This window comes from Vombatus ursinus, unplaced genomic scaffold (assembly GCF_900497805.2).
Source record: "Vombatus ursinus unplaced genomic scaffold, bare-nosed wombat genome assembly UNPS02014832.1, whole genome shotgun sequence".
NCBI lineage: Eukaryota > Metazoa > Chordata > Mammalia > Diprotodontia > Vombatidae > Vombatus > Vombatus ursinus.
The window spans coordinates 40045396-40066383 of NW_020954610.1; the positions used below are offsets into that span (position 1 = coordinate 40045396).

Below are 20988 nucleotides of genomic sequence, written 5' to 3' on the forward strand. Positions count from 1 at the left end.
GACTAACGGGACAGAAAAAGAAACTGACAAATGCTGGGGGATGTGGAAAAATAGAGACATTAATGTACTGTTGATGGAGCTGTGAACTGGTCCAACCATTCTGAAGAATAATTTGGAACTATGCACAAGGGACTATAAAACTCTGCATACCCTTTGAGCAATCCCACTACGTCTGTACTCCAAAGAGAGCAAAGGAAAAGGAAAAGGACTCATGCATGTAAAAATATTTATAGCAGTTCTTTTCATTGTGGCAAAGAACTGGAAACTGAAGGGATGCCCATAAATTGGGTTATGGCTAAACAAGTTGTGGTATATGATTGTGATGGAATACTATTTTGCTATAAGAAACGATGAAGGGGGACAGTTTCAGAAAAAGCTGGGAAGACTTATTTGAACTAATGCAAAATGAAGTGAACAGAACTAGGAGAAAATTGTACATAGTAAAAGCAATATTATAATGATGATCAACTGTGAAAGACTTAGTTACTCTGATTAATACAATATCCATGACAATTCTATTGGGCTTATGATGAAAAATCTATCTACTTCCAGAGAGAGAATGTATGGACTCCGAGTGCAAATTGAAACATTTCTTTCTTTCTTCCTTCCTTTCTCCCTCTCCCTTCTCTTCTCTCCCTTCCTTCCCTTTTTTTGTAATGTGGCTAATGTGCATGACTTCATATGTATAATAGGTGGCCTATTTCTTGCTTTCTGAATGGTTAGCAGAGAAGTGAAGGGAGGGAAAGAATTTGGAACTGAAAATTAAAATTAAAAATTACGAAAAAAAATACTATTAATCAAGAAAAAAAGTACTCCTTTTAATGATTCCAGTGATAACACATTTGTGCCTTGCAATCCTATACAACTCTTGTCCCTGGTTTCCTGTGAATCTGTCCCTAGCATGCTGAGGACCTTCCTCCGGATATTTCAACAGCATATGGACTATCTATCAGTAATGTCTCACTGTGGCTACTGGATTGGCCCACCCTCTTCCCTCTCCCACACCTCCTAGGATGATAAAATCATAGACCTACATCTGTCAGGGACTCTGGAGGCCATCTAGTCTAATTCCTTCATTTTTCCAATGAGGAAACTGAGGGAAGTTAATTAACTTTGCCTAAAGTCACAGAGAAGTAAGAATCAAAGGTGGAATTAGAACTCAGGTTCTCTAACTCCAAAGGTAGTTTTCTTTTCACTGTACCACGTTGTCTTAACTGATCACAATATTCTAACTGAAACATTTAACTTGGCTATCTAGCCATCTAGGCTTTTGTTGCCTTGTAGATATTCTGAAAAAGTCCAAAAGTATAAAAAGGTCAGAACAACCACTGCTTGTTATGTTAGTTGGAGACCATTTGAGGGCATGTCTGCATAGCATGAAGTCAAAGTGCCATGATAAAAATACTTCTTTTCAATAGGAAAGTGACTCACAACAAATGAAAAGCAGAAAAATTTCTTATATGAATGACAAACATCTGCATTCGACCCTTTTTTATTTCCAAATATCACTAAGATTAGCTCCCAGGACTCAGAATGTCAGAACAGATGATGCCTGAAGGTCTTCTTTCTTAAATGAATGCACTATCTAGCAGGGCTCAGGTGGCAAAAATGATGCTAATAAAAATGGTGATAATTCTTTGACAATAACCTGAGCCAGGACTAGGGGGTTGGAATTATATGAATGGAGTACTACTTGCCCTCCTGTTATTATTCACTCGCTGTTTCTTCCCTTTTCCCATGTTAACTGAAGGGATAATAGCAAAGATCAGAGACATCACATACATACTTCTCCAAATTCTGATAGCTATCCACAAATTCTGTACTTAATTTGAGAACAATAGGAAACAATGCATAATTGTTTTGTACAGCTAGGTCTCATTTTCCTAGATCAATCCCAAGCTCCTACAGGACAGGGATCCAGTCAAATCCATCCATCATCCTTTCTCCTTGCCCCAATTCCATCACTTCTTTCCCTTGCCACTTTTTTACTTCAATCATTTTATGGTAAGGGAAATCCAACTGCAATTGTATTCTGCAGAAGAACCCAAATTATAAGCTCAAGCAGAGTGGAACATTAATAGAAAATAAGTTCCATTAATAACTTGGAAACATTCATTTTTAAATAAGGAGTTTTGGGGACATATTCTTAGCAATGTGATATTTTAAACTAATGGTGTCATTTTAACATTCAGTCTGTAACAAATTTAAAATCATTTTAATGGTGGGTAGTTTATGAAAAAAAAATCAATAGCTACAGGATAAATACCATTATAGCAAATACCATTACTGTGGAAATCCCTAAATAACAAAAGATCCACACATCTTGACCAAAAGCTCAATTATTTAAATCAATATTTGATTTAATTCAACTCAGTAGATATTTATTAAATTCTTGCCGTGTGCAAGGTAGTCTCATAAGTGATTATGGTGGGGAGAGAAGTTACAAAGATGAAGAAAGCAGAATTCCGACCTTTGAGGAAGTTAAGAAGAATCCATGATAACAAAAGATTTGGAGTTCTGAGGATTTCACTTCCATAGGATTTAGCCCACATGCAGATGTGAATTTTCCACACAGCAAAAAGTTTAGAATAATTTAAAAAAAGTCCTAGATCTTAGATGTCATTTACTACAAACCCCTCATGTTACAGATGAGACCAAAATAGTTAACTGTCACCTTGGAAAACACAGAACCCAACTCTCAGAGGATAATGAATTGCTGTGAGAGGAAAACATGGTGTCAACAAAGTCCTGAATGTTTATGGAGCAACATATGGTTACTGACATTAGATTGTGAGCTCCTTGAGAGCACAGGGTATCTTTTACCATTCTGTGTCTCCTCAGGGCTTAGCACAGTGCCTGGCACATAAAAGTTGCTGCTTAATAAATGTTTACTGATTGAGTGACAGAGAGAGCACGTGGGGAGAGCAAGCCCAGTGTTGTCACGGTAACTGGAGTCCCTGGATAGTAGGGTATTTTGAATGGGTTTGAAAGACAACATTGACCAGCCTTCACTTTTGATATTTTGGGGATACCAGGATAGCGCTTAGGGCAACAAGGTAGAGCAATAAATAGAGTGCTGGGCCTCCAGTGAGGAAGACTCATCTTAGTGAGTTCAAATCTGGCCTCAGACACTTACTAGCTATGTGACCCTGGGCAAGTCACTTAACCCTGTTTGCCTTAGTTTCTTCATCTGTAAAATGAACAGGAGAAGGAAATGGCAAATCACTCCAGTATTTTTGTCAAGAAAACTCCAAATGGAGTCATGAAGAGTTGGACACAACTGAAAAATGACTAAATAACAACAGAAATATAGCCCTTAAGCTTCCTTTCTGTTAACCCTTACTCACATATTTGCCTCTAACTTGAAAAGCATCATTATATGGATAGGGCCTGGACCTGTGATTTCATTGATATAGGGATCCACCATTTTTTGAGATGCAAAAATGTCTATATAAACCAATTTCTGTCTCCTTAGAATGTATAATACAAGGAAATTGCTATTTAGCTGGGATGGGGGTATGGTGACAGGGGGCAGAAATAAACATTTTTATAGCACCTACTTTGTGCCAGGCATTGTTCTAAGAACTTTACAAATATTATCTCATTTGATCTTCATAACAACTTTGGGAGGTGGGTACTGTTGTTGGCCTCTTTTTACAGTTGAGGAATTTGAAGCAAACAGAGGTTAAGTGACTTGCCTAAGGTCATACAACTAGTAATTGTCTGAGGTTGAGTCCAAACTTGGGCCTTCTTGACTCCTGGCCCAGAATGCCACTTAGCTGCCTCTAATTTTGCCTACTATATTAAGAGAGTTGAAGCACAACTGAATATCATGCATATCATTTCAAATATCTTTAATCTTGAGAGACTAACCTAATCAAATACCTTTTGTAGTTCTGAAGAAGTAAATTACTTAAGATCTTAGAGCAATAATCTCTATAAACTATGACACCATCAAGATTTTGGCATGGAGCATATGAAAACCTCTTGTATTTATGTTTATTCATTACAGATACAAAAACAAAACCCCTACATAGCTCAGTAGAGCAAAGTGAAATCTGGAAATACTTCCAACAAGGTGCTTCCCATTCACACATGGATCTCTCTTCCCTCTCTGTGTCATAAAATAAAATAGCCATATCTTTGTGGCCTCTCGTCTCAAGTTTCTACAAAGATACCACTATCTATCATCAGAAGTCACATATTAATATTTTATTTGAAAAGGGAAAAAAACCCAACAAAGGTATCCTTTAACTTAGCTAATTCTAACAAGCCACACAAAATATAAAAACCACATTAAATGTTTACGAAAATCACTAAGCTCATTAACATGAAGTAAATGTTAAAATACCTTAGCAGTGGGTCATGTAATATTAATGGATCACTTGCTTAGGAGAAAAAAAATCCGTTTGCAGAAAATTACAGACCAAAGACTTGGCTCCCTTCACACAACCACATTGCTAATCTCCAAATAGAGCTATCATAAAAGAGAAACATGTGCCTTGTTCCTACTGATGAATTTTTCAGATCCATGACAACAGAGTATGACAATTTTTCCAACTTTTACATCCAAGAAGGGGCAATTGGAATAAAATGGCATTTTGATCAAAAAACCCATCAGGCAGAGACGTTGTCCTAGGCATGATATCACTGTGGTAACACTGTTTGATGAGTAAGTAGGTCATTTACTTAAAAGGCAACTGTTACCTGTTTGAATAAAGTGTAGTTCCATCATGTGGGTATTGCTCATTGACATACAGAGAAGAAGAAGAAATTGTCGTTGCTAAGGAAGCCGCTTCAAACAGAGATGGAGTGCTTGGCACAAGATCTGGTCGGTGCCTGGATCCCAGTGCTGTGAAAAGTATAAACAGCAACAATAATGAATTGTAGTTAATACAGTATTACTTTAGATTTGATTGTCATTTAAATTGGCAAAAGCACAAGGTAGACATGTTTGACAGCAAATTAAATTATGAGTTGACTTCATTTTTGTACTTCTACAGAAATGTAAAAAGCTTCATGAAAATAGATTAAATAGTAAGGGAACAGAACTAATTTGAAAATAGTTTATAGAAATTACATTAGGAATGTTCTTTTGAAGTCATGGGTTTTGTTTCAGTTCTAAGAATTCTGAATTAGCAGGATCTGTACAGGATAAATATAATAGGCTAACTGCTAATTACAACCAAAGCCTGCTCTAGGTAATGGATATTTTATTAACATTATTCAAGGATATTCCTGTGATTAGATCCTAGGAATAAGACTCAACTCAGTCCTCAAATGGGCCTGTAATTTCATTTGGATTAGTTTAGCAGCACCAATCACAACCCAACCATGCTTGCCTATCCTGTATGACCCTAGTCCATGTTCTAGAAATTCACCACAAGGGGGCCACTCAACATTCTGGAGGTCATCTTTGCTTTCTCCTAACATCAAAAGAATGTCATTTAGAGCAGTCTGGCTGTCCACCTGTCATCTCTTACCCTCTTCATATGAGTCCCCACCTTTTTTTCCCCCCAAACATCCCCTTATGCTGTCTTTCACTCTTACTCTTCTTTGAAATTTATCATTTGTTATGTTTTTGCCTAATACACCCCATGTACTCTCTCCATCATCCTTTATGTGATATATATTCAAAATTTTTCAGAGATTACTGTGTATCTGGAATGATTTTGATACATTGATAATAGATACCTTGTTGGGAGAGACCAGTGCTTCAAAAACCAGGAAAATGTGCTTATTTTTCTCTTACAATTCATATAACTGTAGGATGAGCCTTGTAGGTTCTATTTAACATAAAGGAAAGGAAGATCATGCTGACCTATCTGTAATCCCCATTTACCACCCACTTTCACTCTCTCTGAAGTCAGCATGGATTCCTTTTAATCACCTTCATACACCCCTTCTAAAATAAAATCTAAACTTCAATATGAGTGATAGTACTAATATGCCTAATGTTCATGTATGCAAGAAATAAGTGGCATAAGGAATATCATCTAGGAAATCTGTGATACAGTAAATAGAGGATTGTACTTGGAGTCAGTAACATCAGGATTTAAATTATACTTCAGATTCTTACTATCTGCATTAATCCGGAGAAGTCAGTTAAGCTTTCTGAACCTCACTTTCCATTTGGAAAATGGGGACTGTTCACAAGAACAAACCCCATAATTTGAAAGAGTTTTAGAGTTTTAGAAAGAAATTTATTAGTTCATTTGGTAGAGAGAGGTAGAGAGAGACAGAGAGAGAGAAACAGAGAGAGAGAGCCAGAAAAAAGGGGTAGGTCCCTCTAATGAATGATAAATAATAATACACATGATAAGAACAATACGTACCTTACAGGATTGTAGCGAAGACCAAATGAGATAATGTATATAAATAGTTTTGTAAATCTTAAAGCACTCTATAAATGTAAGCTATGTTGATGTATTAAGAGTGGTGGAAAGTAGATGGACGGCTTGACTGGTATTCACCCTGGTAACTCACAAAATATAAAGAGACCTAAAGCAGAGGTTCTTAACTCAGGGGTCCAAATGTGTGTGTGTTTTTAAAATTTTTTTTCAAGTAACAAGTACTTTTTTTTAAGCTAGGCAATGGGGTTAAGTGACTTGCCCAGGGTCACACAGCTAGTAAGTGTTATGTGTCTGAAGCGGGATTTGAACTCAGATCCTCCTGAATCCAGGGCTGGTGCTCTATCCACTGCGCCACCTAGCTGCCCCCATGTGTGTTTTGTTTTAAGTTTTGCTAATTGCATGATGATATAATTGAATTCCTTTGTAACCTTACGTATTTTATTTTATGCTTTAAAAAACATTATTCTGAAAAAGAGACCATAGGTTTCATCAGATTGCAAAAGGGGTCCATGACATAAAAAGAGGTTAACAATCTCCAAGCTAGAGGAAGGTCTCCATGGTAGAGATTTTATATGGAGAATCTCAGGGAGAACATGTGTAAGAATAGAACATGAAAAAAAAAGGAAAAAAAGCATGTCTATGAAATATTTAAAAATGCAAAGAAGAAAGTAGAAGGAAGTTCACAAAGGGACAGACACAGACAGGGCAATATTGATTGTTAAATTTTAATATATACTTCTGATCATATATTTATAGCCTATATCAGATTGTATGCCATCTTGGGGAGGAAATTGTGGAGGGGGGAAATTTAGAACTCAAAATCTTATAAAAGCAAATGTTGAAAACTAAAAATAAATTAATTAAAAAATTTAACATATACTTCAAAACAATTTGTACATAATAGATTCAGGGTTCTCTTTTTTCTGTTCTTTGTGCATAGGGAAATGTTTGTATTTGTTAATTTTTTCAAGTTCATTAAAAACTAGAAAAAAAATTGTGTGGAAGGCATGGATGAGTGATGATATGTATCTAGACAATGGATATTCATGGGGCAGCTAGGTGGTGCAGTGGATAGAGCACCGGCCCTGAAGTCAGGAGGACCTGAGTTCAAATCCGCCTCAGACTAAACACTTGACACTTACTAGCTGTGTGACCCTGGGCAAGTCACTTACCCCTAGTTGCCTAACAAAAAAAAAAAAAAAAGAAAATGGATATTCATATCCGTAAGATCATGGACCCACTGAAGTTAAAATATTTGAGTATTTAGTAGACTGTCAAAGGTATTCTTCCAAGAAATACATATTAAGACAACCAGAATATCAGAAGTATAATATATGTAACTGGCGCGGATTTTTGGAGAGGGTGGATTAGAGTGGGGAGGGAAAGAAGGTGGACAGGTAGAGAGGGGCATTCCAGTTTGGTAGGCCTAGTCTGGTGGACTAGGATTTGAAGAATTGTAGGTTTTGCCTCTAGTATATTCTACTAATTAGGTTGTATCAAAGATGAATACGAGGTATAATCTATGAAGATGAAACAACAACAACAACAATCTAATGCTAAAAACCCTTACAGGTGTGAATGAGCATGTTTCCATGGCAACCAGATCTGAAGTTAGTCTATATTACCTTCCTCATCAAGGCTGCTATAGCTCTGCCCTTCGGTAAGCAAATCATGCTTTTCATCCTTCCACTCCTGGCTCATAGAAGATACAATTTCCTGTGATGTAGCCTTTAAGGCAGCAATGGAATTACACCTTCTTTTAGAAGGAGAGGACTTCAAAGCTAGAAGAGAAAAAAGAAGCAAAGTACTATTATTTATTTTGTAGTTTAACATTTCAGTCGTCTCTGGGGAGCATCAAATCAAAGCATTTATTTTATATATTACCAGGAATGAATAGAACATAGTCAAGAGGAAAGAGTTTTGATTTTGGAGTCAGAGGACCTGGGCTCAAATCTCAGCTTTGCTATTTACCACATGAGTGAACTTGGACAAGGTAGTTAAACTGTCTGGGAGTCATTTTCCTCCTCTATAAAATGAGGGTGTTGAAACAGTTGGCTTTTTTTTTTTTTTTTTTTTTTTTTTGCTTAGGCAGTTGGGGTTAAGTGACTTGCCCACGGTCACACAGCTAGTAAGAACAGTTGGCTTTTAAGGTTTTTTTCAGCTCTAATTCTATAAGCTGTGAAAAGAGCAAGTGATATTCTGAAATACATATTTAATCAAACAATCCATCAATCAACAAATGTTTATCAGCTACCCACTTTGAGCCAGGCATTGTGCCAAATGATGGGCATACAAAAACAAAAGCAAGAAAATTCTTTCTCTTAAGGAGTTTACATTTTATCAGCGGAAACAAGCACATACAGGAATACATGAAATAGATACAGGGTAATTTTTGAGAGGAATGTACCAATGGCTGAGGGGAACGATAAAGTTCTCATGAGGAACTTGAGTTGGTTCTCCAAGGAAACTAAAAATTTTTAAGAGGTAGGTAGTAAATCCTAGATATGGGAGACAGCTGGGACAAAGGCTGGGAGGCGTAGTGTCATATATGGAGAACAGTAAGAAGGCCATTATGGCTACAGCCTAGAATGTACGAAGAGTGGTCATTTTGTAACTTGGTTGGAAAGGTAAGTTGAGGATTTAGGAACTCATCAAAGCTTTCATTCACCATTAGCATACCTAAATGCTCTGTATTCATCTCCAGAAAAAATTTAACATTTTTGTTTTTTCACCATATTCATGTCCCAATAGATTCTCCCTCTGCACTTCCTTTGTAACAAGGAAAAACAGTTAAGCAAAACTGACTGATCAAATGCTAATATCTGAGAGAACATGCAAAATACTGCATATGTCATTTCCCACCTCTATACTTACACAGTAGGATCATCTGTCTGGGGCTAAATGGACCTCAGGGCTTTTTGCTAGTCAAACCTCCCTCATTTTATAGATGGGGAAACTAATGCCCTAGGGACATTAAGTGACTTTAACAAGGTAATATAGGTAATCATCAGAGGAAGGATAGAAATATTTCATCATTGTTCTTGGGAGCCATAACTGGTCATTGTAATTACACTGAGTTTGCTTCCCTTTTAGTCAGTGAGAGTTTTTTGGGTTATGTTATTGTAGTCATTGTGTCTACTCTTCTGATTCTATTAACTTTGGTCTGTATCAGCTCATACAAGTCTCCCCATGTTTCTGTGAAATCCTCATATTTATCATTTCTTAAGACATAATAATATTGTTTTATTCACAGACTGCAACTTGCATAGCCATTCCCCAAGGGATGGATACCCTCTGTCGGTACTACAAAACATGCTACTCCAAACATTGTGGCTTATACGGAGCCTTTATTTCTATCTCTAACTTCCTTAAGGTTTGTGTTCAGTAGCGGGATCATTGGGTGAAAGGGTATAAAGTTTCATCATCTCCAGATATGATTCAAATTTTAATTCTACATAACTTTTTAAAGAATTGTTTTTTTTGGGTAGAGCACTGTTAACTGTTTTGCCATAAATGTTTGTCTAATGAATCGGTAGGTTCAGATGGTAAAGAATGTCAAGTTCTCATGACCCCGGTTGTATTAACTTGGGCTCAGGAATTTTCAGAACATGTCAGTACTCAATTTGACAGTAATACTATTTAACATAAGCCAAGTCACTTCAAACTTCTGTTCTCCTTCAGCGACTTCCCACAGAAATTGGCTCTCCTTGGTTTACGCAGGGTCAATTCTGTGAGAAACAACTCAGTTCTGATCTTTTCCTCCTCAGTACTGCAGAACTTTCAAAAACCATGTTGGAGAAATGAACTGACACAGAAGTACTCAAACCCCACCCTGTGAACTCCCTTGAATTCTGTGAATTCACTCGCAAAAACTCCTGTGGAAATTGCTTTTGAGTCCAGGCTGGATCACACTCCATCACACAGTCACTCTTCACTTTGACATGATTTTGTCTAGTATTTAATATTTTAAGATAATTTCCCTGGAGGAGAGGAGAAAAGGAGGGAGGTTGAAGCTTCTTTAAACTTTGTCTAGGTTACCCTTCTGTGGAGATAGTCACAAAGAAGACCCTGACAATCACTTCATTTAGGAGAACTGTACTTAGTCTTGTGACTCACAACTCAGATTATGCTGCCAAATGGGTCTTCAAAAAAGTCAATTTGCATGAGCTTAAATGGGGAAGTACTCTGGGGTATACAAGGTGAGAAAGAAAAGGAGAGCAGTTTTCTAGTTTGGGGGGTAGAAGCTTTCAAGTCTCCTAAGTAGTCTTAAATCCAAAATCCTTACTGCCAAATACAGAGATGTACATAGAATACATTGTGATCAGCTGAGGATCACTTTTTCCCTTCCTCATTACAGTAAACTTTAAGTTAACAGGGCTGACCTGCCAATTTATCTTCTCTAAAAAATAATACAACTCACATTTATATGTTGTTTTATGTTTATAAGTCCATATCTTTATTGGTATAGCTGAGTTAGGAATCGCGGTTGCTTCTGACTACCCTGGTGCAGGGTAGGGGGCCAATAATAATAACAATAATAAAAATAGCTTTTATATAGTGCTTTAAGGTTTGCAAAGCACTTCTCTTTTTTTTTGCCCTCACCACAACCCTGGGAGGTATTATTAACTCCATTTTACAGATGAATAAACATGATTAAGTGACTTCTTTAGGGTCAGACAGCTAGTAGGTGTCATAGACTGGATTTAAAATCAGATCTTCCTGGCTTTAGGTCTAGCATTCTTCAAAATATAAGAATTTTAGGGAGATAGGCTGAGCTAGGCAAATGGTCAAGTTCTCTGACTTTCTGGTCTCTGATTTGGAGTTAATCTCCTGAGCTGACTCCTTGCTTGGGTAGTTGGTTTTTTCTGCTTATTGGTGTTACTGATATCAACCCAGACTGGCTTTTGGTTTATATTTGCTCATCTTTACATTTGAACCCTACCTCCATACCACCAGGCAGGGATTTTCCTAATCACTGAAATGTGTTTGCTCACTTGGGTGATATATGGCTTTAAGGTTAAACATTATTTGCAAATATTATTATACTTATTTTACAGATAAGGAAAGCTGAGGCTTAAAGAGATTGTGACTTGCCCAAGGTCATAATGCCATTAATTGTTATAGCCTGTTTTTTTAGAGGCTGTAATACACACACATATATTTTAGATTATAGATTCCTTATATGCCTTACAATCATCTCCTGGCTCTGTTTCTGACTTTCTGGACTTTGCTTCTGTGCCTTTGCTGCTTTCTTGCCCTAGACTTCCGTCAATGCCTGGGGCCTCCTCACCCTGGAACATCCCTCCTCCATGTTAGCCTCCTTCTAACGATGAGCTCCTCTCTACCCATTTTGAGTAGGGGTCCAAGCTGACTAACCTTCTGACATTGCTTCTGACTTTCTGAATGTTGATATCATGCCCTGACATGGGTACAAATACATTTTCCATTCCCTACACCACCACTTTCAGTTTCTTCTATTAGAATATAAGCCCACTGAGGTCGACTGTCTTTTTGCTTGTATTCTCAGTGCTTAGCCCAGTGCCTGGCACATAAAAAAGATTTGTTAAATGTTTGTTGCCCATCTTCTTATCCTGTGTTTTGTATGCAATGTTCTATTTCTTGTTTGTCTGCTTTTGTACTCCTAGCCCATCTTTCATGCCTAGAATGCTTCTTCTCCTTACCTCTGCTTCTTGGAATCCCTTTCCTTCAAGACAAAGTCAAGCGACACCTTACCTTCTACATGAAGTTTTTCCTTATCCCTGCCTTCCACTCCTGCCATATGCCAGTGGCCTCCCTATCAAAGCTGCCTAGCATTTACTTAGTCTCCATTATGTATCTACTTATACATATTCATGTTATCTTTCCCATTAGAATATAAGCTGCTTGAAGGCAGGGACTGGGCCATTTTTGTCTTTGTAGCCAGAGGCTTAGCATAGATACAGAACATAATAAAGATTTTGTTTTTGGGGGCCATTTCTGTGTTCACTAGTACTGTCTACTTTTGATAGGCATGAAAAACAAAAGGTGATAAAATTGGAACTTTGTATTGCTTTTTCTTGGTGGGGGTGGGAAGAAAATTGGAACTGGTTAAGGGGATTTTGAAAGAATTCTTTAAAACTGACTCTAACAACATTCATAGTAAATAAGTAGATTTCAATAATCTATGCTTGTCTTTGAGAGGCACTTTGACATAATAGATAGAGCACAGTCTTGGCTCTGACACACAGGATCAATCTCTCACAGGGTTCTAGGAAACTCTCTAAGGCTATTATTACAGTGAAGGTACTTATCTTACCAGGACAGGGAGACAAAGTTCCTCACCTAGTAAGTTCTCTATACCAATGAAATCTCAGGTCAGTCTCTAACATTGTCCTTATGCTTGTCTTAGTCTTCCTCTATCCCATTTTCTTAAATAAACAAAAATTCTCTGATTTGACTTATGCATGTAGTACACTGACTCTTTTCCTGATCATCTCATACTCAAAAATCTCTCTCTGCTAATTTGTGTAAATTCTCAACCCCTAATCTCCAATCTAACACTTCCAAAGTTTTAAAATATAGTTACTAGCTGGGATCATACCAGCTTTCTCAAAAACCGAGACAATAAGGAAGTAGCTTCAAAAAAAAAGTGACGTCAGTAGACAGGAAATAAGACAGAAGGATCAATTGGTGGTTAGGTAGAACAAGGAAAAAATTGGTAGCTTGTTCTGCTGGTTATGGTGAAGGGAAAGGCAAGAGAAGGGATGCAAAAAGGAGAAAGGACAAATGGTTTCTTGGAAATAGTCATTAATATCAACATCAGTAACGAGGCAAGAGAATGAATTAATACTGAAACATCATAATGTAAAGAAGCAGGCTGTACTTTTATCTAGTTATATGGCCTTAAGTCACTTAACCTCTCTTTCCTCATCTGAAAACTGGGACAACAATATGTGCCACTACCTATTTTACAAGATTGCCATGAGGACAGCTCTTTGTCAACCAGGAAGTGCTTTTAAAATGTGATAAATCACATTCTTATCTTTAAAGCCCTCAGAAGATTCTGAGTGTGAAGGAGAAACATTAAAGGCTCACTAATTATCGACTGGCTAGCCCTAGACATCAAGCCACACCCCACCTTTCACAACCAATCAGTCAGTCACCCAGGCCTTTATCATGGGCCTCTAATTGTATAGCTTCCTTTCCCTCTTCCCAGAAACAAAACGCCCTTCTCAGGTCACCTCTTCCCTTTATGTGTTGCCTTCCTCTATTAGAATGCAGTAAACTCCTTGAGTTTGGGACTCGTCTCTAAATTGTGTGCTTATGACAGTGGCTGGTCTATGTTAGCATTTAATAAATGCTTTTTTCATTCATTCACTCATTCATTCATTCATTCATAACAAAGACTGCACACAAAGCCCTAAAGATGTCTTCTTCAGCTTTTTTTTAGGGTAATGCTAATAAAAATAATAAAATACTAATAAAATGCTTACCTTGGATTTTTTTGAAAACTCTGGAATTCATGAACTTTAAAAACCTATCTGCGTAAAAACTTGGTCTATGAACTGAAACGGTATCCTGAAAAGACAATATAGATACCACAGAATTACTTCTCAGATAATTCAATTCCATTCTAAAGATAATCTAAGAACAGAGTACAAAAACAAGCGAAGAGTCTTGAGAAAGTTATGATAATTCTGTTTTCCATGGGCCATGTTTCTGTCCACAAGGCTTGTCTGGGCAGTCAAGGAAAGCAATAAATTAGACATTGCCCTTAATAATTAACAATATTCTTGGATTTTCTTTGAACACAGATCTTACACATTCTGCCAAAGGATAGAAAGAGAAAATAAATGTCCCTGCATAAGAGGCCTTCTACTGCTTAACGGAGAACAAACAATTTTTACTCATAATGGAAAAGACTAACAGGGTAGATGTTACCCTTTGGTGGGTAGGGTCTCATTTATGCATAAAAACAAAAACATAATATCATAAGCACCATCTGCAATATATATGAAAGACAATTCTAGTTAGGAACCAACTAGATTTGAAATTGGGGGTGATGGAGGAATGTAGTGTTACTCACCCAATAAAAATCCTAATGCCATAGTTACATGACATTATTTGAGTTTATATGTACACATATGTATATATACATATATACATATGTGTATATATGTATATATACATACACACACACATATATATATGTATATATAGTTACAACTCACCTGAGATAAGGGAAGATGGGTTCACAGGTCACCCTAGTCAATGATTAAACATTTCATTGTAATGAAAGTTGACTTTGCCTCACATTTATCTATTCCAGTGTGATAAGACATGGTTAAAGTGTCCTCTCTTACAGTTATGCTGTGGCTAGCTCTTCTGTGGTAGAAACATGACAATCAGATTAAAATTTGTCTTTTGTCACACTGAGACAATCTACATGGTTGGGGCAAAAGACCTCATCCTGGGAGTCTGAATTACAGCCCTGCCACCAAAGTAGCTGTGAGACCTTGGGGAAGGATCTTCATCTCTTTTGGCTCTGACATGCTATGAGTGCATAGTTACCCCAAGATTCTTTATTATTGATAATTGTTAAAGAATAAGAAAAAGGCAGGGGATGCAGCTAGGTGGTTCAGTGCACAGAGTGCCAGCTCTGAAATTAGGAGGATCTGAGTACAAATCTGGCCTCAGAGACTTACTAGCAGTGTGACCTTGGGCAACTCACTTAACCCTGATTGCCACCTGCCCCCAAGAAAAAAGAATTAAAAAAAAAAGAGCCAGATGCTCAATTTACATGACCCCATTTTCCCTTTCAAACTCAAGATTGTGCTTAGTAGAGATATTTCTGTGCTTAAAAGAAAGAAGTATCTGATGTTTAGGGGTCTTTCATAATAGATTTGTTTGATATGAGAAAGTAGAAAATATTAACTATGAGAAATGAACTACAATGCATGACACGAAAAACTGTGATGGTTGAGAATGATTCTAGAGTAGGCATGTAGAATGTCACTCCTGATAAAAATTGTAATTAATTCACTATTGTTAAAGCTGTTGCAGAGACTCCTGTTCCTTTTAGAAGAGATGAGCAACTATGCTTGGTTTTCTTTCAAAGAAAAGAGTCTAAAGTCCTCTTATTAAGAAATAGCTGCTGTAATCTTTGGCTTGTTGGTGTTGTTCAGTTATTTCAGTTGTGTTTGACTCTTCATGATCCCATTTGGGGTTTTCTTGGTCGAAATACTGGAGAGGTTTGCCATTTCCTTCTCTAGTTCATTTTACAGATGAGAAACTGAGGCAAACAGGGTTAAGTGACTCGCCCAAGGTCACACAGCTAGTGTCTGAGATTGGATTTGAACCTGGGTCTTCCTTACTCCAGGCAGGAGCTCTATCCACTGCACCACCTAGCTACCTTAAAAAGAAATTGGTTCAGCCTAGTGATTTAATCAAGAGAACTAATATTGAGAAAATGCAGATTGACAACTCATCTGTAATTTATAATGTTAGAATTGCCAGATAACACCATGAGATGAAGTAGCCTGTAGTCACAGAGCCAATGTGTGTCCGAGGCAGGACGAGAACTTTGGTCTTTCTTTTCCCAGGGCTATCTGCATTCTGTCACGAACGATATCCTGTCATCCTATGATCTTGGTTAAGGACCTAGGTAATATGTAGTTTTTTAGATCAGTTAGAAGATTTTGCGTCAGAGTTCAAATTTAGCTGCATTAGAGTGGCAGGGATTCTGAATTTAGTTCCATTATATATTTGTTGTTACTGAGTCATTTCTAACTCTTTATGATGTCATTTGGGATTTTCTTGCCAAAGATACTGGAGTGGTTTACATTTACTCCTCCAGCTTATTTTACAGATGAGGAACCTGAAGTAAACAGGGTTAAGTGACTTGCCCAAGGTCACATAGCTAGTAAGTATCGGAGGTTGGATTTGAACTCAGGAAGATGAGTCTTCCTAATTCAAAGCCCAGTGCTCTATTCACTGAGTCATCTAGTTGTCTCTCCATTCTATGTGATATGAGATGAAGATAGATGGAGGGGGAAAATTCCTTATAATTGGCTTCATTTGCTTTTGTTGTGTCATTCCTGCCTGGAGAAAGCATTTTCTCACATCAGATAATTCATGAATTTGCCATATGAGGCAGCTAGGTGGCATAGGGGATACCGAGCTGGACTTGGAGTTAGGAAGACCTGGGTTTAAAATATGCTTCAGAGTTTTATTAGTTGTGTGACCCTGGGCAAGTCACTTAACCTCTATGTGCTTTAGTTTCCTCATGTGAAAAATGAGGAGTGCTGGACTTGCTGACATCTAAGCTCCCTACTAACCCTATGATCTCATAATCTATGATCTATGATAGATATCTATGATCTCATAATCCTTTAAGTGTTAACTCATGGATGGATTTGAGGCAGGAAGGTGGTGTAGTGGATAGAGTTCAGAGCCTGGAGTAAAGAAGAATCTTTTCCTGAGTTCAAATCTGGCTTCAGACACTTACTAGCTGTGTGACCCTGGACAAGTCACTCAACCCTGTTTGCCTTAGCTTCCTCATCTGTAAAATGTGCTGGAGAAGGAAATAGCAAGCCAGTCCCATATCTCTGCCAAGAAAACACCAGTTGGGGTCACCAAGAGTCAGATATGACTGAACAACTCATGTTGCTTGAAAGAATTTCATTATCCAATTTTTCCTACTCTTGTCTATAAATGAAATTAATACTTTTTTTCCTTTCTCTGTTTTTGGTTTTGCTGACAGTGTCCAATAGGACCATGATTTCTTTAAACATTATTTGGCTGAAGAAAGGCTAGAAGGATCTTTCAAATATCAGGCCAGATCCAGAGATCAGCATTTTCAAGCCCAACATATTGAGTACTGTCCTTTTGCTAATCTTGAGTTCCTTCTGGATGTCTCGTGTAGATTGAAATCTGTGATTTACACATTCTGAATTTGCAGACATTTTCCTGTCTCCTCTCTGTGGAGGCCAGTGACTCATTGTTCTAGTCATCAGATTCTCATGATATCAATTGGGAACACAGAGTAATCAAAATTTAAACAACTCATATAGAAGTAGCTTACCCCATCATAAACAAGTGCTTTCCAGGAATGTTCTAACTTCTTCATTAACCTAAACATACAAAAATTAAAAAAATTGGAAATAAGCATATTTCAGAATAGCATATTAATTTAGAAATATTGTGAAAGTTTTTAAAAACACCTCTCCTTACCTATATGATTGCAGAATATCAATAATGCCCATAAATAAAAGTAGCTTTTCTCCTTTATGGCTTTTAGCTGGAATGCCTCCCATTCTGTTGATGGACCGAAGAGAAAATATTTCATTATGTATCATAGGCTAAAATACTTTTTAAAATATCGTTATTAAGAAGTGACCTACAACTGTTGAAAGTATAATAAATTTGGTAACCAGGTTTAACATCGCCAATAGTCTGCTGTTTTTTCTGCTTCCAGTCTCTCCCTCATTTAGTCCCCTGTCAGAGAAATCCACCAAAATGGATAGATAAGATCATATCATTTGTGTTCAAAACCTTCAACAACTCACTACTGGCTACTAAAGTAAGGTAAAATTCCTTAATTTCCTGTTCTAGGTCGTTCATAATCTGGCTCCAACCAACATCTCATGGAATATCCCCTCTTATGCATGCTATTCTTTATTTGAATGATGCCTATAAATGTTGTTCTTCTTTTCTTTGCCCCTATATCTTTGCTTATATAATCCCCCATATGTAAAACACCTTCCCTTCCATATTTTTATCAGGTCAGATCTGTCCATCCTTCCAAGTCTATTGGAAATAATTTTCCTCCACAAAGTCTTCCCTGACTGTCCTAGCCAAAAGTGATCCCTCATGTTTTTGAAATTTTATAGTATAACATAACTTTGTTTTTACTTTTTTTAAAATCATATCTATCCAAGGTCCAGGGAAATCTAGGATTTATATATCATATACCTGCATTTTCACTTCCTTCCCCTTAAGAGAGTATAAGCAACTTGAAGGAGAAGGACTTTATCTTATTTACTTTTATATTTGGTTCAAGGTAGAGCACATTGCTTTACCCATTGAAAGTGCAGGATGAATTTTTGTTAAGCAGAATTTCATGACCAATCTTTTAGAGTAATGAGAAACAAAGATGGTATGGTATCCCCCCCTGTTCCTTTTAAAAGATGTATTGAAATCTAAGGCTGTTCCATGGGTGGCTCTGAATGAAGTGCCTCAGTCACTACAGAGGCTGATTCTGGCATAAATGGCCTGGTCAACTGTAAAGGGCTGTCTGGGAACGATGAATTAGATTTGTAAAATTTGTCTCATTTCATCATCCTTCATGATCTTTAAGCTCTCCGTAGGTTTGGACACTGCTAGTTACTACCCAGCGCCTCCTGTATATTACCACCTCCCTTGTATTCTGTGGCAATGATCTGTTCTCATTCTCTTGCTTGGCTGACCACTTCTTTTCAGCAAAGTAGACTGAGTCCTCATCTGTCTCTTACCTCAGTCTGTATTGCTTCACCCCTCCCCTCATTGCCCCCCTTTCTCATCCCTCTTCTTGGCTCACTTCTCATTCCTCTTTCTCTTCTACCTTTAGACTCTCTCCCTTAGCAATAGCACAGAGAATTCCCCAAGTGTAGAAAAGAGGCTCTGAATTACAACCATAATGACTGTAGTGCATTGAGTTGATAGATAACAAATCCAAGTTATCATTTCCTATTCTCAAGTGATCTTCTCTGATGGAATCTTTGAATAGTCAGTACTAAAGAGTGACAACAAAACTCTTCAAAGACTTTGAGTCAGTTCTTAGAAATTATGCTCTCCCAAACGAAAAGCTGAAATGGAGTTGAGAGGTTGATAACTATAACCAGGAAAGCTGCAACTCACTTGTCCATCGTTAAGTAGAAAAGAATTATGATTTTATTTCCAAGCTATCTCCGTGATAGAGATTAGGCAGCTGAGTAACTTTAAAATATTTATTTACATAATCAAAATCACAACAAATCTCCCATAAGACCAAGAATAATAACTAGCATTTATGTAGTGCTTTATGGCTTAAAAGGAGTTAACAAATGCAGATTATCTCATTTTAGCCTCACAACAACTCTGGGAAGTAGGTACTGTTATTATATCCATTTTAGAGATAAGAAAACTGAGGCAGATAGAGGCTAAACGACTTGTTCGTGATCATCCAGCTAGTAAATGTCTGAGGCCAGATTTAAACTGAGGTCTTCCTGATTTCAGGTCTAGCACTCAACCCACTATACTACCTAGTTAAATGTCTAAGAGGGTTAGCTGGGATAATACATCTTTATTCTTTAAGTATGTGAAAGTGACTTTGTGGGAAATTGATTAAACTTGCTCCCTCTGGCCCCAGAGGCCACTGCTAGGAACCATGGGTAGAAGTTGTAAAGAAGAAACTCAAGGCTTGATATGAGGGAAATTTCCTTATGATTAGAACTATTCAGAAGGGGAAGGGCTTGCCCAGGAAGATAGTGGGTTCCATCACTGGAGGGCATCAAGGCTAAAGCTGGATGATTTCCTGTTGGGTGTCTTATGGGAATTATTTTTTCCAGGTATGGGATGGACTGAGGTCTCTTTCAACCCAAACTGTGACTCTCTTAATATTCAAGATTAATGCTTACATGCTAATAACTTACGTATCAGTACTCTCGGTGATTACAGAATCTCCAGATTTCCCTGGGCCTTGGATAGATTCCATTGCGGTTGAGTAAAGGACTTTCTGTATCCCAGGCCGCTTAGCATCAGGTGCATTCTGTGAGCTCTCCCCTTCTTTTTCTTTTAGCGAATGGTCCAATATATGAATTCCCAGCAAAAGACTATAATCCATTATTTTGAAACTTTCCAACACCTAGGAACAAAAAAAGAGTCAAATGTATCGTTATCTCTTCCATATCATGACTTTCCCCATGGCAGTTTCAATGTATTGCAGGTTTGGGGCAGCTAGGTAGTACAGTGGATAGAGCACCAGCCCTGGAGTCAGGAGGACCTGAGTTCAAATCTGGACTCAAACACATGACACTTAACTAGCTGTGTGACCCCAGGCAAGTCACTTAACCCCAAATGCCTTGCCAAAAAAAAAATCTCTCTCTCTGTATATATGTGTACATACACACACACACACACACACACACACATATTTTGCAGGTTGGCATAAGAAACTAAATGGGAATTTTGGGGGAGTTTTGTGGAAGTCACAGCCAACAGACACTGAAGGCCAGCAGAAGACACAGAGCCTGTGACTAAATACTTAACCCAAAATTTACAACAAGGAATTGTAGACACCCCATAAAAGAAAAAGGAAAAAAAATTCAGACTTCTCTGGTATGAAAGGAGGGCCAAAACCTTTTATATGGGTTTTCCAGACTATAAGGGTGCCATGCGATGTGGAAGGGATAATTGTACTGTGAACCATAGACCCTTATGTGCCTCCCACAGTGGAATTCTTCTCAGCAACCCAGAGGGCTCTACAATTACAGAGAAGTGCTGTGTATCTAAGAATACTGTCTCAGATAGCAGTCAGTCAGTTAAAAGAGATGAAATTAAAGACAAATGAAAAAAAATAAGGGCACATTGAGATCATCAAGATATCATTAGTTCACACATTCTAAATATTTGCTTTATC

The 20988-nt window shown here is 37.5% G+C and overlaps 1 protein-coding gene across 2 annotated transcripts in view; it reads right to left on the minus strand.

Annotated features, from left to right (window-relative positions):
• Positions 1 to 20988, minus strand: part of PIP5K1B (phosphatidylinositol-4-phosphate 5-kinase type 1 beta) — a 329210-nt gene that overhangs the window by 75391 nt on the left and 232831 nt on the right. For both annotated transcript variants that reach the window (XM_027839284.1, XM_027839282.1), the window contains exons 8-13: positions 20003 to 20214; positions 17565 to 17648; positions 17416 to 17464; positions 13826 to 13910; positions 7979 to 8134; positions 4708 to 4852 (exon numbers count right to left, since the gene is read on the minus strand). In XM_027839284.1, the coding sequence (XP_027695085.1) occupies positions 4708 to 4852; positions 7979 to 8134; positions 13826 to 13910; positions 17416 to 17464; positions 17565 to 17648; positions 20003 to 20214 (731 nt within the window). The remainder of the gene's footprint in view (positions 1 to 4707; positions 4853 to 7978; positions 8135 to 13825; positions 13911 to 17415; positions 17465 to 17564; positions 17649 to 20002; positions 20215 to 20988) is intronic.